Source organism: Spea bombifrons, chromosome 5 (assembly GCF_027358695.1).
Source record: "Spea bombifrons isolate aSpeBom1 chromosome 5, aSpeBom1.2.pri, whole genome shotgun sequence".
NCBI classification, from domain to species: domain Eukaryota; kingdom Metazoa; phylum Chordata; class Amphibia; order Anura; family Pelobatidae; genus Spea; species Spea bombifrons.
The window spans coordinates 28,996,061-29,010,946 of record NC_071091.1 but is presented as its reverse complement, the minus strand read 5'-3'; the positions used below and the strand labels follow the sequence as shown (position 1 = coordinate 29,010,946).

Below are 14,886 nucleotides of genomic sequence, written 5' to 3'. Positions count from 1 at the left end.
GAGGCGCAGCGAGGGGATGACAGCGGGAAGGGGATCTGATGCTCGGAGGGGGGTGTGCCGGCCATACGGGGCTATGGAGTGCTGAGGGCGAGATGGATTTTTAAGCTTTGGGGGGCCCGCTGAGTCGTGCGGTCCAGGGCAGCGCTCCGGGAGAGGGGGCAACCACTGTAGAGGTTGGCACCGGGCGAGGGTTCCGTAAAAGTTTGACTGTCACCCTCGGGTGGTTTTGGGGCACCCCCATGGTGTGTTCCGGAGATTTATTATCCGGGGAGGACCGCTGACAGCAGAGTGCCGCTTATTGATTACACCTGGAAGATCGATACAATCACTCGCTGTAAACAAGCCCTGGAGCGAAGGGGCGTGTGAGCGGGGTCAGCCGGCAGAGCCGTCCCCAAATCCTGGCCGATCGGCGGCAGTCTGTCCCGCTGCCTCGTTTGTCATCAGACCCCGCCGTTAAAGAAGCTTCAATGATTCCTCCTATATGAACTTGCGGCTCCTAATTGGGTGTTTATCACACTGCCCCCTCTCCCCATGTAAATGGCTTCATTCCCGGAGTCAGATTTCCAGCTGTGCCCCCTGTGTAAGGAGATGTGCGTGTCCTCTGCCCCCATCTCCTCCTCCAGCTCGTCCTCCTCTCAAACCTCAAGCAGCAGTGGTGGAGGCAGCAGCCTGGGCTCCGCTCCCCGCAGGCTGCACGTCTTGCCTTGCTTGCACGCCTTCTGCAGGCAGTGTTTGGAGGGCCACAGGGGCCCCGGGGACTCCTTGCAGCTGCGTTGTCCCGTTTGCGACCACAAGGTGCTCATGTCCGAGGCTGGCATGGACGCCTTGCCTTCCTCCACCTTCCTGCACCTCAGCAACCTGCTGGATGCGGTGGTGGGGGGTGCTGATGAGCCCCAGAGTAATGGGAGTCGGGGCGGAGGTGCTGGGAGTTGCGCCCGGAGGCAGCAGCCCAGAGTCCGCTCAGCATCTTGTTCTTCCTCCAGCCTCCTGCGTAGGGGACCCCCCAACCAGCCGGAGCCCCGCTGCTCCTCCTGCGATGAGGGCAACGGTGCCAGCTCTCACTGCCTGGACTGCCAGGAGAACCTGTGCGATAACTGCCTCATGGCCCACCAGCGGGTCAGACTGACCAAGGACCACTTCATAGAGCGCTTCCCCGGCCCGGGACACAGAGCTCCGGGCTCCCCGTGTAACTCCGCGGGCTCCAGCGCCGCTACTACCTCATCCTCTTCCACCTCCTCCTCCTCCTACCAGGGCAGCGCCTTCTCCATCCTGTCCGTGTACCCGGAGAGGCTCGCCTACTGCCAGCAGCACGACGAGGAGGTGAGTCGGAACCCCGTGACTGGGGGCAATTATGGGGCGAACTTATACAGAATTACTGTTTACCCCTCCTGGGGCTTTGTCCTTAACTCTGTCCATCTATATGTCTGTCTGTCCTTAACTCTCTGTCTGTGTGTCTGTCTGTCTGTCTATATGTCTGTGTGTCCGCCGGTCATACGGTAGAAATAGCATCCATGGCGTACATAGCGCGCTGTGTATACATAACACGGAGGTGTGTCTGTACAGTTCATCTATAAATACTGTAGGAACGGAGTGTCCCGCAGCTGACGGGGGACGTGCCGCCTAAACGGGCGCTTCCCAATATTCCGTTTATCAACAGCGTGCAGTCTCTTCCCGGTTTGTATAGATTACGTATGTGTATGTATGTATAAATAACGTGTGTATAATATTGATATAATAAAATGTGTGTGTATAGATATAAATAAATAAATAAATAACAGGGTATGTTTCCATTTCACTCAGAAAAGGTTTGTGTGGAGAAAAAAAAACCAAATCCGAACAATTTCACAGTTTTAAGCCCAATGCTTGGTCTTGTTACTGTGTGCTGTGTTGTTACTGTGTGATATGTTATGTTGATATGTTTGTTGTTATGTTGTCTGCTGTGTACTTCCCATCCTGTGTATCTGTATTGTCACATATATTGTCACATCTTGTGTTGCTCTGTTTCATGTGCCGTCCTGTTGTTGTTTGGGGGGTATTTGTATTTTCCATGTGTTGCTGTACCAAGCAATGTTTTCCACATCCCATTTTGAACCCCCTCTTTATTATTAACATATTATTATTATTATTCATAATATTTTCATTTTAATCATATTATATATTATTTATTCATCATAAGTTGTGCTCAGCATGTTAATTTTATGAATGGTTGAACCTTTGTGATGTAACCTTGGCACGTCAAAATGACAAATGGATGTGGGGTTAAACCCTTTGTGTGCCAGAGACGAGCAACATGATTTTTCTAACTTTTTTTTGCTATTGTTGAAGAAAGAGATCCGCTAGTGAAAATGTTAAGTGGGTTCCAAAAAGTTGACTTTTTTGCAAATGCTTCTGTTCATCATCCCCTTGGCGTTTAAATGCTTATTATTTGTATGGGGAATTAATTGACAATCTGTGTTTCGCTTACATAGTTGTGTTCTATTACTCTTCTGCAATCAATTGCAGGGCACTCAGTATAAATCATAAAATATGATGTCTCAGACGTGATTCCGTTAAATGGCACAAATCCTTGGTATTTTAAGAAAATTGCAAACGTCGGTTATATGCTATTTGTTTTAAGCATAGTTAATATCTAACAAGGCAATTCTTGGTAGGCTGGGTACCGCGTATAGTTAAATGAGTTAGGCGAGCCAGAATATTTGCCGTGATCACATATATTGTGTGTGATTGTCATCAATGAACTCATGAAATGTTGTGACTCTTAATGCCGTCCACCCGACTGGTGTATTTATAAATTGTGCTGCCGTAGCAGTGCTCGTTGTTTGCTATTTCCACTTCTGTATGTTATTGAGACCCGTGCACGTTCTAGAGCAGGCTCTAGGTTTGGATCGCCTTTAACCCTTGAAAAGTCTCAAACATGGTCAAAATACGCCTAGAGAAAAAAAATAAGTCCTGCTTCGTGAAGATTAAACCTTAGAAACATTGAATAAAAGTGTTCTCTTAAGAGCTCTGAGCACACTCGTCATCTTCTACACGTGTTCCGAGGGGCTGATGGTCTAGAAGAGACGATGAATCATAATAACGGTCGAGTAGCTGCAGGCTGATGTCTTTTGTTGTTTTAAGTATGTCAGTAAACCATCGCCTTCAGTAGAAAAGACCCGAAGATACCTGTAAAGTAGTTTTATTTGCACATCGCGAAAGTTTATTAAGTAGCCATTGGGGTACTGATTATTTAATAGGTTGCACGTAGTATGAAGCCGACGTTGTAGAGTATAGACGCTGGGTACACATGCTGTCTTTTTGGCAGCTAGGGCCTAAGGAGCTGTTTCTCACTTAAAAAAACATGATTTAGGGCGAGACTAATCCAGCTACCCACGTTTCCTAAAATCCTACCGCCGGCAGCTAATGTTTTGTGATTTTTATATTGATTTCTGAGTGTGTCCTGCTGCGGCTTCAAAAATTGTGTTGGCCAACAGGTAATGGTTATCGCCGTATTCGTCACAGAAAGTAATGTATTTGCTAGTGTCCTCTGTCTTCTCAGTTGGCCATCATACTTTTAACCAAGATGTAGAGCTGTGTGGGCTTTCAAGGTTCAAGAGGTCTTTCCCTCAGATCTCTGGGGCTATCTACAAGGTGAGAATTCATTTGTAGGCCCCACCGATGGACCTTGGTGAGGGAGGTACGCTACTCGTATAAAGCTTAATATAAGAACAAAATAAACGCTGCCGGGATGTTCTGTGGTATGTTCTACAAAAGCTTTTCAAGTGCCATAAAGCTAAGTGTCCTGCTTAAACCCCTGACACTTTAAAGTGTTACAAATGAGAACATCTTGGAGAAAAGCATGCATAACCGGTCTTCGTCTCTTCGGTTGTACATCAGACAATGAGGTCATACTCAAAAAAAAATTAGATCAGAGGGTTAGCTGTAACCTAGGAAGGCGTTTCTTCATTAAAGAGGATTGTGGATGGGTGGAATAGCCTTTCTGCAGAAGTGGTAAACACTTCCTAACAGTGAGGGAAAGCGTGTGTAAGATAGGCATGATGTCATCCTACATGTAAGTCAAGGCCAAGAACTAAGGAAATGATTATGCTCTTACAGCAGGTAGGAAAAATAGATAACTTCACATGTAGTAAGGGCCGTAGAAAGACTTTTATGTAAGGGATACAGGTTATTCTATAAGGCCGAAAAGTGATATTTCGGTCCCTCCAATGGACAAATTGACTTTCTGAAAATCACGTCTTTTGCCTTCACAAGGGTCCTTTGTAAACCTAAAGTTTTTTTCTCTTTTGATACGCGCTCACATTCCTTCTATGTTAAGGCATATATATTTTAATCAAACGCAACAGATTTCCCAAACGCATGTTATGATTAATCTGCCTGTCTACTCACTAGCAGACTGTCTTCTGAGTAAGCGTCTTGTTCCTCAAACTTGTCTTTTTTTGTCTTGTGGTGGTTGGGGTGTAAAGTTGGGTGGATTTTCCAATGATTGCTCATCGTTTGTACAGACGGGACATATCTAAGCATTTTTTTTTTGGTCTTCTATTGAAAAAAAATCACAGGCAAAATCATAAAGTCCACTAAACTAAAAGCCTTATTAAAAATGGTAAATTTTCAGTTTTTTCAGCTTCTGCTAATGTTACCTACGCACTGTGAGAAAAGGGGAAGTACATTTTTTTTTATGTATAGTTTAAATAATATATGATTTTTGATTACTAATCAATGTTGTTTATCTTTTTTTGCACATTAGTAGGAAGTGTATTCAGTAATTCTATGCATGTAATTCCATTATATTCCTTCTGCAACTGTGCACACTGGTTTTTAAAGGGTTATTTTACGCTATAGATAATTCATTTATACGTTTCTGTGTATATGTGTTTTATATTTATATATTTATGTGTGTGCGTAATAAGATTAAATTATATATATATATATATATAATATATATAATCTTCTAATTGTGTGTGTGTGTGTAATAAACATATTTATTTATATATATATTACACAAGCCTCCATATGGAAATAGTAAGATCGTTTTTTTTACTCTCTCTGTAAAGGGAAGAAAAGCACTTGATCCCATATTGGAAACAATCTTGTAGCATGTTGCAAAGATTCCAATTGATTTAGTTTTTTCGGTTCATAGCTCTTATAATGGTGTGTATTTATTTTTTTTTTTTTTTATTTATGTAAATATTATCTGATCATTTTACAGTTTCTGAATCCCCATGATGTGCGCTTTATTATTTTATTGGTGTCTGCAAGAACATCTGTCCTTTTTCCGCACCCTTCTGCTCAATGAGAAAAGCCCTAAAACAATCCCTGAAAAGGTTAATGTTTGGTGATTTGGGGTTTCCTATCTAGAAGTCCTTTTATTTGAAGACCCTAAATAGCCCACCATTATTGTGATAACAGGCACCACAGTGTCTGTTTTCCAAACATTCCCCGAGCACTGTCTCTGCATTTGGGGTAATGAGCTCAAAGGCCATTGTCCCAGAGTCAATAAATTCCTCCAGGGTTTTATTTCCTTGGGGTAATTGTGCAGGACTTCAAAGATGTGAGGATTTGAAACTTCTTCAATGTTGGTGACATTGTTCGCATTACCCAAGCCTAAATTAAATGGCCTTGGTGCGATATGTCGCTTTTGGTTTGTGGCCGTTTTTGATTTGAGCTGGCAAGATGTTTTTTTTTCAGTTGTAACAGAAGAAAATAAAGTACAATGATAAAAAAATATTTTTAGCCCTTATTGAATAATATTTTGTGCTGTGTTCTATCCAGAGTTGTGAAATATACAAGATACATTTAAAAAGTTAATTTATTTAAATAATGCTATGTGCTTTTTTTTATTCATGTAAATATTCCTTTTCTAGAATTTATATATATATATATATATATATATATATATACACATATAATATTAGTATGGAACAATACTATATATATTATACATACAAAGGGCACAGTGTCAGCAATTATGGGAATTCTAAAAATGTTCTTGCCATGAAGCAACTACCTTTGAATGTTAAAGCTAAATGTCTTCGTATGAGAGGTATGGCAGCCATGAATACATATTGTATATATTCTATTGTGTAAGGGACAGTTCCTTTTAGTAAAATTGCATTTCTTGAAAAATGTACAACATAGCTGGTAGCTACTTTATTTTTAGTGCTTTTTAAAAATATTTTCTTAGAGCACTTTAACCCTTTTATTCTGGTAAAAAAAAAAAAAAAAATATTAAAACCTGAAATCTCTACTATTTGCAAGAACAGAAAGACCGTGTGTAATATTCTTTGTGTAAAAACTTGATGGAAGCAAAACCATAAACGGAACTCGAGTTATAGTATTAAGCAGAGCACACATTTAAACAAAACAATTGTTTTTTGTTTTTTTTACTTTGTTTTCTTTATGAAGGCTGATCAAATATATCCTGGTGATTTTATAAAGATACCACAAGCAAGTGAAATCATGTCTGCAGCATAATATGTATGAACAGGATGAACCAGCCTTTAAACATCAGTCGCGTAATGTTTTGCAGCCACATTTGATTTTGTTGTTTTGATGGGAGACGTGCAACTTTTTTTTTTTCTTCTTCTTCTTAAACCATTTGTACATTTTCCAAATTGTGTGCATGTGAATTGTATGGGTTGTTTTCTTGTACTTGCTTTTAAACACGGATTCTTAATAGAAGCGTGCCTTCTTCGGTTTGCGGATATGCCGCACAGGAAGTGATAGTATAAATTGTATGTAAGACTAGAATATTTGCTTTAAACCTGTTACTGTTTTAAAAATAGTAACATTTTATACTGTTTTAATTTCCTTTTATGGGATATGCAGATTAAAGATCACTTATTGCATGGTAGCGAACTCTTAAAATGCCTTAAAACACTTCTTTTGCTGTGAAAAAATGTTTTGTTCAGATTATAGATATATATATTGCTATTGTTTTAAGGGACATTTACAGCCTCAATAATAATTTTATTGTTAACACCAAAACAAAAGATAAAAGGCACAGAATAGGTGTTGTTAGCCTTTAAAAAATAAAAAGACACTTTTACAACATGTACACATGTAACATTTTGCCGAGACAAAAATGATGCTCTATTTCCCCCAGGCAAAAAAAGTTTATCACACCCCAATAAGTGTTAAGTGCTTAGTTTCTAAACCCCTTAACAACCCTTTTATTATGTAGGTGTAAGTTCTTTGGAACGCTGCTGTTTGTTGTTTTTAAGTATTTCTTCACCGCATTCCATCCTGACTCCGTTCCTCTATTAACTGAACATGGAGATAGCTGGAGGTATTTTATCTATTAAACCATTAAAGTGTATCCTATTATCTCCTTTATTGCTATCAGCGGTAGAGAACAGACACTGCCTACATACCCTGTTTTTCCGAATGTCATCCTTACAAACTGAATGTGGAAGCACGTGTCTGAAAACTGTCAGCGAACCTATGTTTTGTACTCTGTGTACCGAGACTTTGCTTCCGGATAGGCAGCATGTGGTTACGCAATGTCTTACACTCTGTGTCTTAGTATGTGCTTCACTTATTTTACTTCTTATTGAATGTTGCCGAAAAAGGTAGACTAAAATCTTGGGGGTGAGAAATGAGCCAAATCCTACAGAAACCCAGATGCTTCCAGGTGGCTTTTGAGAGCCACATATCTATTATATGGTGGTGGACATCCCACTGGATGCTTTATTGTGTGATGTGTACTAACCTGTAGGACTTTTTATCTACCACCTTAGCTCTAGTGTCAACCATCACAGCCCGACATTGACATCAATGTTGACGTAGCTGCCGCCATTCCACCTTTCACAAAATTGCGCTCAGTGAACTATTATTTATTTAGCACCATCGGGTCCGAGCTCTGTAGAATGGGTACCAGGCGATACTTGCATTAGTTTCTTTACTTAAAGCCAAAACGTTGTAATTCCTTGCAGGCTTGTAGGTCTACTAAGGTAGTTCGTACAGGAGGTATGGTATCTTAATAAATTTACTTTATTTGAATAATGTTTAGAGTGAGTTTGTGATGGTACTGTCTAGTTATACAGATATGATTAAAGAGATGCCTTCTTGAAAACTCATATCTCCCTCTTGGTTTTTTCACTCCTTCACCTCTACCACTACACTTATATTGGTTAAGAAGAAGAACTTATTGTCTTGCTTTTATTACATAATATCAGTTAGAATAGAACTTTACATTTAAAATAATGTAAATTAATATATATAATTTTTGATAACAGGCTGAATGGCCCCTAGTAGGAGTAGATTTGTTTCATGTTCTCCACAATCTGCTGCACATTTTCAGTAAATGGCCAGAATATTTTGAATGAACTTTAAACTTCCAACAAATAATGGGAAAGGCAAAGTATTCAAACGTTCAGAGTTTGATTATGCTTAAAAGAGAAAATATCTTAGACAAAAACAACACTACACTATGCCTTTCAGGTTTTGACTATCACTTCTCTTGTGATAATGAGGCTAAATCCAATTTTTCTTTTGAAGAATCATTCAAAATTGCCAGATGAATCTTATAGCATTTACCGCCACAGATTCTTGTTGAAAAAGGGAAAAATGTCTTTTTGAAGACATTTTTTTTTTATCATTCTGTCCTTTCTATCACAACCTGTCTATCTTACCTAGACCATCATACCAACCTGCGCACCCCTGACCCCTACTTGAGTTTGTCCGTCGGGTTGAGGGTTAAATACAAATGCTTTCAACCATCTTTAAAAACTAAAGAACATTTTAAACATAGGGTTTTGCTGTAGTATTAATTTTAAAACCGCTATATAGCCCCCCCCCGTATAACTGTTCAAATCGGTATACCCCTCTATTTAAGGGTTAAATACTTTCTTTGCGGTAATATAAAGCCAATAATCTCTTACAGGATTAAAAGCTCTGCATGTTCTGTTTTTTGTAGACAACCACAATCGCTAAAATTTCAACTTTCCCAGTGAAAGATTTCCCAAAGTGTAAGACTGCTATATACAAAGGATTGGCTTAACCCTTTCCATCAGTGGGAAAAATAATAGTGTAACAATAGTAGTGGTTTTTTTTATTCATTTCCATTATGTTATTAGGATATTGAATATAAACCATTGAAACGTAAGAAATATATTGATACAAAAAAGAATAAAGTTTGTGACAGAGACAATTTGATCCTAAAGAAAAACTGTCATTCTAAAAAAACAGATACCTGGGAGGTATATATTTTCTGAACACAAAGATTACCTACCTCTCCTATATGAAAGTATGTCCTGAATGCGCTGAATGACAGATGTTGGATAGCTTAAAGAAATAATCGTTATGTTAATGAAAAAGCCACTGTCTTTCCATTTCCATGTGAGAAACACTCTGCAGTGCTGCTTACCCCCATCCTTTCTATGTACTCACATGTTGATATGTAGCTCCCCTTGGCTTGATTAGGTTTATTGAAGAACTGAACATACAGGCCACCGTGCAAAACACAACAAAGCAACAGTGAAAAAAGATTTTAACAGTTACTGGGGCAGAAATAGTGGCCTTGTGACTGGAATTAAATTGAGTTTTGGGGGGGGGTGACAATGTGTCCATGGGTTATAGGCGTTTAGAAGAGTCAGGCCTGAGGATTAATCCTCCTCAAAACTGTCACTGATGTAGTAGTCTCTTGGCAAGCTTAGGATCAGCCTGCGATAGTATCAGAGCTGTTCCCTAACCAGGATCAGACGGTTCCTGGCAAACCACAAAGCATCCTAAACACATCGCATTAGGTGCCAAGCTTCTTCTATGGCACCCTCCATGTGAGGTCCTGGAGAATGTCCTGACCCCAGCTGCTAAGAGAGAATGCATCAACATCATGTAAACTCATGTGCATACACTGGGACTTCCCAACGGCCAACGGATTAGGAGTTGGTGCTCTCCTGCCCAGAGAAAGAGAAGTGTGACCCAAAGACCCGGGGAAGCAGCATTTTACCCAGAGAGTCCGAGTCAAGCCCAGAGAATGCCCGGGTATGCTTATGTGCAGTTACCACTTACCTGTCTCGTATAAATAGGTTGCTTCACGGATTCCCCCCCCCAAAAAAAACCAAAACATTACAGATTCAAAAGTGCATCTTAGTAGAAGGTGGTCCTCACTACCGAGATACCATATATATACTGCAAAATTATAATCTTTGCATATCGAGAGTCTCTTCTTAGTTGCCTTTGTCAATTAACATGGGGGTAGTCAGCTAATTGCTTAAAACCTATTGTTTTGAACACAGTGTAAAGATTCTAAGACAAGCTGAGTAGATGATTCCTGTCAAATAGTCAACAATACTGAAATTATATGGAAATTAGCACCTATGCGTTTAGCAACGCATTTCAAATGTTATAATTACATTGTTTTAATGTTTTTTACTTGTACAAACAGATGTCTAAACATGACCACAACCTCTGTTTAATTTTTCAATTTCCTGACCAATTTTACAGTTTTTGTAATTTTGGATCCAATTACTTAATGTTAAATAGAATATTATACGCTTGGGGAATTCTGCAAACCTTTGCTAGAAACGGCTCAATAAACATATGGGTGATTAGGTTAGGCAATACTTAAATTCATATAACCGCCCAAGACATGCGATGACGACTTTTGAATTTGTTTAAAGTAAACAACTTTCAAAGAAGTTCAAATGTAGAATGCAATTTTCCAAAATAATTTTTTCTGTTTCTGTAAACCGCATCTTTTTGTTTTTGTTTTGTTTTCTTTTCTTAACCATTGGAAATCTTGCAAGTATTTGGGAATGCATTAGAAAAGAAGAAAAAAGTGGACACCAGAAAGGGACGTCGTTAAATGTTCACATCAAAAACACTGTGTGCTTTGAAAGTCAAGTAATGGGACAGAACCAACTATTGTAAAATAAACAGTTTTATTTAGCGCATGCAAATCCACGGTATAAGTGGTTAGAATTCAGTGTTTTAATTTAATTAATTTGATTGCTTCCAGTTGCCTGGGTGGGAAGCTTTGTCTGGATGGCAGCTTTGAAATGTAGAGTAGAATCCAATTAAACTCTTATCTTGTTTTTACAGAGTACTCGCTGTTTGTGTAGTTAATTGGAAAGCTGGGTCTACCTTTAAGGTTACAGGCTATCTAATGTTTCTCATGCCTCCCCTTGCTATACTGGGAGAGAACTCTCCAGGACTGGCCCCCCTTTGCACTGTATGTTAACGCTTTATTTGTTTTTCTTTTTTAACACGCGCCTCTACTTTGTATCGATTTTTGCAAGCAGGCAATAGAATTAGGTTTTACTATAAACAAATACAAATTCAGCTCAAAATAATTAAGTTACATCCAACGATGGCAAGAATCAAGCGATGTACACACAATAAAAGGTGTTACCTCTTTACCGTTTTACACAAAACCAACTATTTTAATGCAGCGCCAATAAGTGCAAATCATTCCAAATAAAACCCACTTTGTCGTCCTTATGTAAATTAAATGTGGTAAATGGAAAGTGGAAGATCTCAGAAAAAAATACTTAAAAATCCACCCAGTGTTGAATATAAAAATAGGTTTACACTTCTTTTGACTTTCCAGAAATTTAGCTGATTGAAATATGCTTACTACAGGGCCAACAAAGCGATTCCTGAAGCAGAAGCTCACGGAGGTTGGCCCTTCATGATTTTAACGTCAGTGAGGAAAAACTGAAACTCTTTCTAGTCCCTTTAGAGAATCCCCAGTGTTTTCCATATAAAAGTAAAGTGGCACACACGATACGCACCTCCTGTCTGTTGTGTGTCCTACGTCATGAAGGAGTTGGCTCCTTCCTTGTGAACTAGACTTTGACCTTGCGGATTTTGTACCTTGAGATGCTGAAGTTCGTTTTTTGTTTTTAAACGTTGTATGTTCACATTCTAAAGAAGCTTTATTAATGGGGGGGAAACACATCTCGACTATTGGGTCCAAACAAATGCTGCCTGCTATATTTTATATAAAATATGCAAAGAATGTGTGTCCACCATGCCGTTTCTTTAAAAAAAAGAAACCCCAAAAGACTGTGGAGATAATTTTAGGAAGGACTCACCGACGTACTCTGGTGCCATTGAATTTTGTCATATTTATCGGCTATGCCCAAATCAAAACTTGGGCCAAATACCCTCTCAGGAATGTGATTTATGTTGGTATAATACTTTGCATGATTTATACTATGTAATTGTCTGTATACTGTTGTCCTTGTCATAGCAGTAATACAGATAATTCCATTTGTAATCTTATAGTGAAAGTCTATTGACATAGGCCACTCAATAGAAACCTCTTTGTTCACTATGGTAACTGCACTAAAATTTCACCCGGTTCAGTGCTGTAGAAAATGAACCTTCACGGGGGTATACCTGAGGTTCTAAGTGTGGTGTGATATTTGGGGTGACCTTCCCTGCCCAAAACAACTGCCTATAATGCCAGCCTGCATGTAAGGGAGGTTTATTGGAAGAAAATTTAAATAAAACCAAGTTTTCTTCAAGTCTAATCTGCATTACTGTATCCAGCACCGTACTAAATGCACAAAGTAGAATATTATTTCCGTGGCGGTTTAAGTTAGTCTGTTTTGGTCTCGCTACATCCTTCTGTTCTAGGGTAGGAAGCGTTAGCCTAAGAAAGGTTCCCTGGCGTATGACAGGACTCTGCTCGGAACACCAATGTATTTTGTTCTTGTCACAAACGTGTGTTATGTCTTCCTGTTCCAGTTCTGTAGTCAATAACTCTTGACTAAGAAATTGGAAAATCCAGTTGCCTTGGGTTTATGGTCCCATTTTATCATTTTGAACATATTAGTAATAGTATTGAGTCACAGGTACAGGAAATGTATGATATTTGCTGTATAGATAAATGTTTCATAATGTATTGTTTTCTAGTAAACCGTTCTCTACTTCATTATTTTTAATTGGCTTGCACATACTTAGCTCCTTTGACCAAGGTGTATCTAATGGTCCTTTGAAAGTGTCCTTTGTCCTTGCTGTTAAGCGGGGACCCTTTATCCTTTAATCTTATATAATGACATTAGCTACCCCCTCCATTTGTTCAGTAAACTGTTCCCTTAAAGGGGTTGCCTATTTCATTTTGCTATGTATATGTGGACGAATAACTAAATTGGCCCTTCCTGGACAATAAACCCAGTTTTTAGTCATGCAACTTTTATTAGCAAAGTTAATTTGTGAAAAAGCATTACAGAGAGGGAAGTGGTATGTGTGAGTGTGTGTATATGATATGATATATAACACATCCATACAATATATATGCATATATACATATATACATATATACAATATATATGTATATGTAGCAAGTACAATACCCTGATGGGTGCTCACAAACAAAATGAAACCTGAAACAAAGGTACATCCGTATCCTTTAGGGCTCTCTTATTGATTGCATCAATAATGCCGCCCATAAAGTCAAAAGAAAATCAATAAACAACAAAGAAAGGCGAAAAAGTGCAATGGCTGCTTTTATAATTTTAGGGTGTTATTTATTGGGGAGAACTAAGTGAACAGCAGGATAATTAATGATGTAGAAAGGAAAGTCTCCTTATTTTGAAAAGACCTGGAGTCTCAGCTCGGACATTTGGCCCATCTTGATATCAGTTGCCTTGGGCTGTATGTACCAGGTTCTCTCGTCCGCAGTTACACTTGATTTCCATTCTATACGCAACGCAAGGTTAGGTGATTTCCAACGGAGTGTAGATAATGATTTCTTTATTTGTGTATTTGGCTATGAGTCTGACAAGAAACCTCATTCTCTTTTCATTTCACTCTGAGTGACTAGTCACACACCTTTTCATGGGGAAGTCCCACAGAGAAAAATATTTTTCTCTAGGTATAAAATACAGTGCCATTTGCAGAACTGTAGCTTAGCATCACCAGAAAACTTTTTTTTTTTTTTGTTTTTTTTTTTTATATCATTCTATTCCATTAAATGTCCTATATCTGTAGGCCTGGAGGCTGCCATTGCCAGTCATGTGTTCTTTTGGGCGACTTTCCATGCTTAGAATACATTGAGATGATTGTTTAAGGAAATGCTAATGAAGTCCTGTATGTCCACTGAAATCCTTTCCTCCGTAGACTTTTTCATCAGTCAGAGTGTCCGACTGGGTGACTGAGTCCCACTGTTTACCACAGGCCGTATGATAAGGCAGTCAGAGTGTTTGCCAAGATAATAGAGCTAGTACACATGTAAATTATATTATACTATACATTATGTAAAAACTAGAACTGTTTTATAAGAAGAAAGCAGAACAATACGTTTGAAAATGTGTTTTTAATTTGATACTAGGGTGTTCTCCTCCTTTAATTACGCCTGTGTGTTGTATCAGTTGTGCTGACGTTCTTTGTGTTATAATGACATTGTTAGTAAAAGCAATTATTACATCTATAGTAATACACCCACGATGTTAAAGGTTTCACATTAATAACGCTGCTTCTATGAGGTAAGAATTTGTTTGGTCCCCCAATTGAAATTTTTCAGTCAAAAGGCAGTTACTATTAGCCACCAGTGTAACATCAAGAGCGATGTGGCATTGTTCCCGCTGCAATTGTAGGTTTACCTGACAATCGTTAGTGTGTGCCGCATAGCTTTTCAGGGTCGAGAAGCTCCCTGTTCGATATGTACTGAAAATATGGCAATCATTCTTTTTCATTCCCATTAAGCCGTTAGAAAAGCAGTACACTTGGAATTGCACCCCAAGGTACTCTCTGTTAATAGTAGCGGAGAAACTTCCATTTGTAATAACTCTCTACTTCATATCTTTTACCACGTTTTCACTACAGGTACACATGTCATCCTCTGGGCCTACTTTTCTTATTCCAGGCATTAATCTCTAGTGTGGCACATGCAACACTAACCCCCTGAGCGTCTGAAAAGCTCTAACGCACATCTTAATA

General features: G+C 39.0%; 1 protein-coding gene across 1 annotated transcript in view; it reads left to right on the top strand.

Annotated features, from left to right (window-relative positions):
* Positions 1 to 275: 275 nt before the first annotated feature.
* TRIM71 (tripartite motif containing 71) overlaps positions 276 to 14,886 on the top strand; it is a 36,206-nt gene continuing 21,595 nt past the window's right edge. The window contains exon 1 of the mRNA XM_053467339.1: positions 276 to 1,320. Within this exon, the coding sequence (XP_053323314.1) occupies positions 538 to 1,320 (783 nt within the window). The 5' untranslated portion in view covers positions 276 to 537. The remainder of the gene's footprint in view (positions 1,321 to 14,886) is intronic.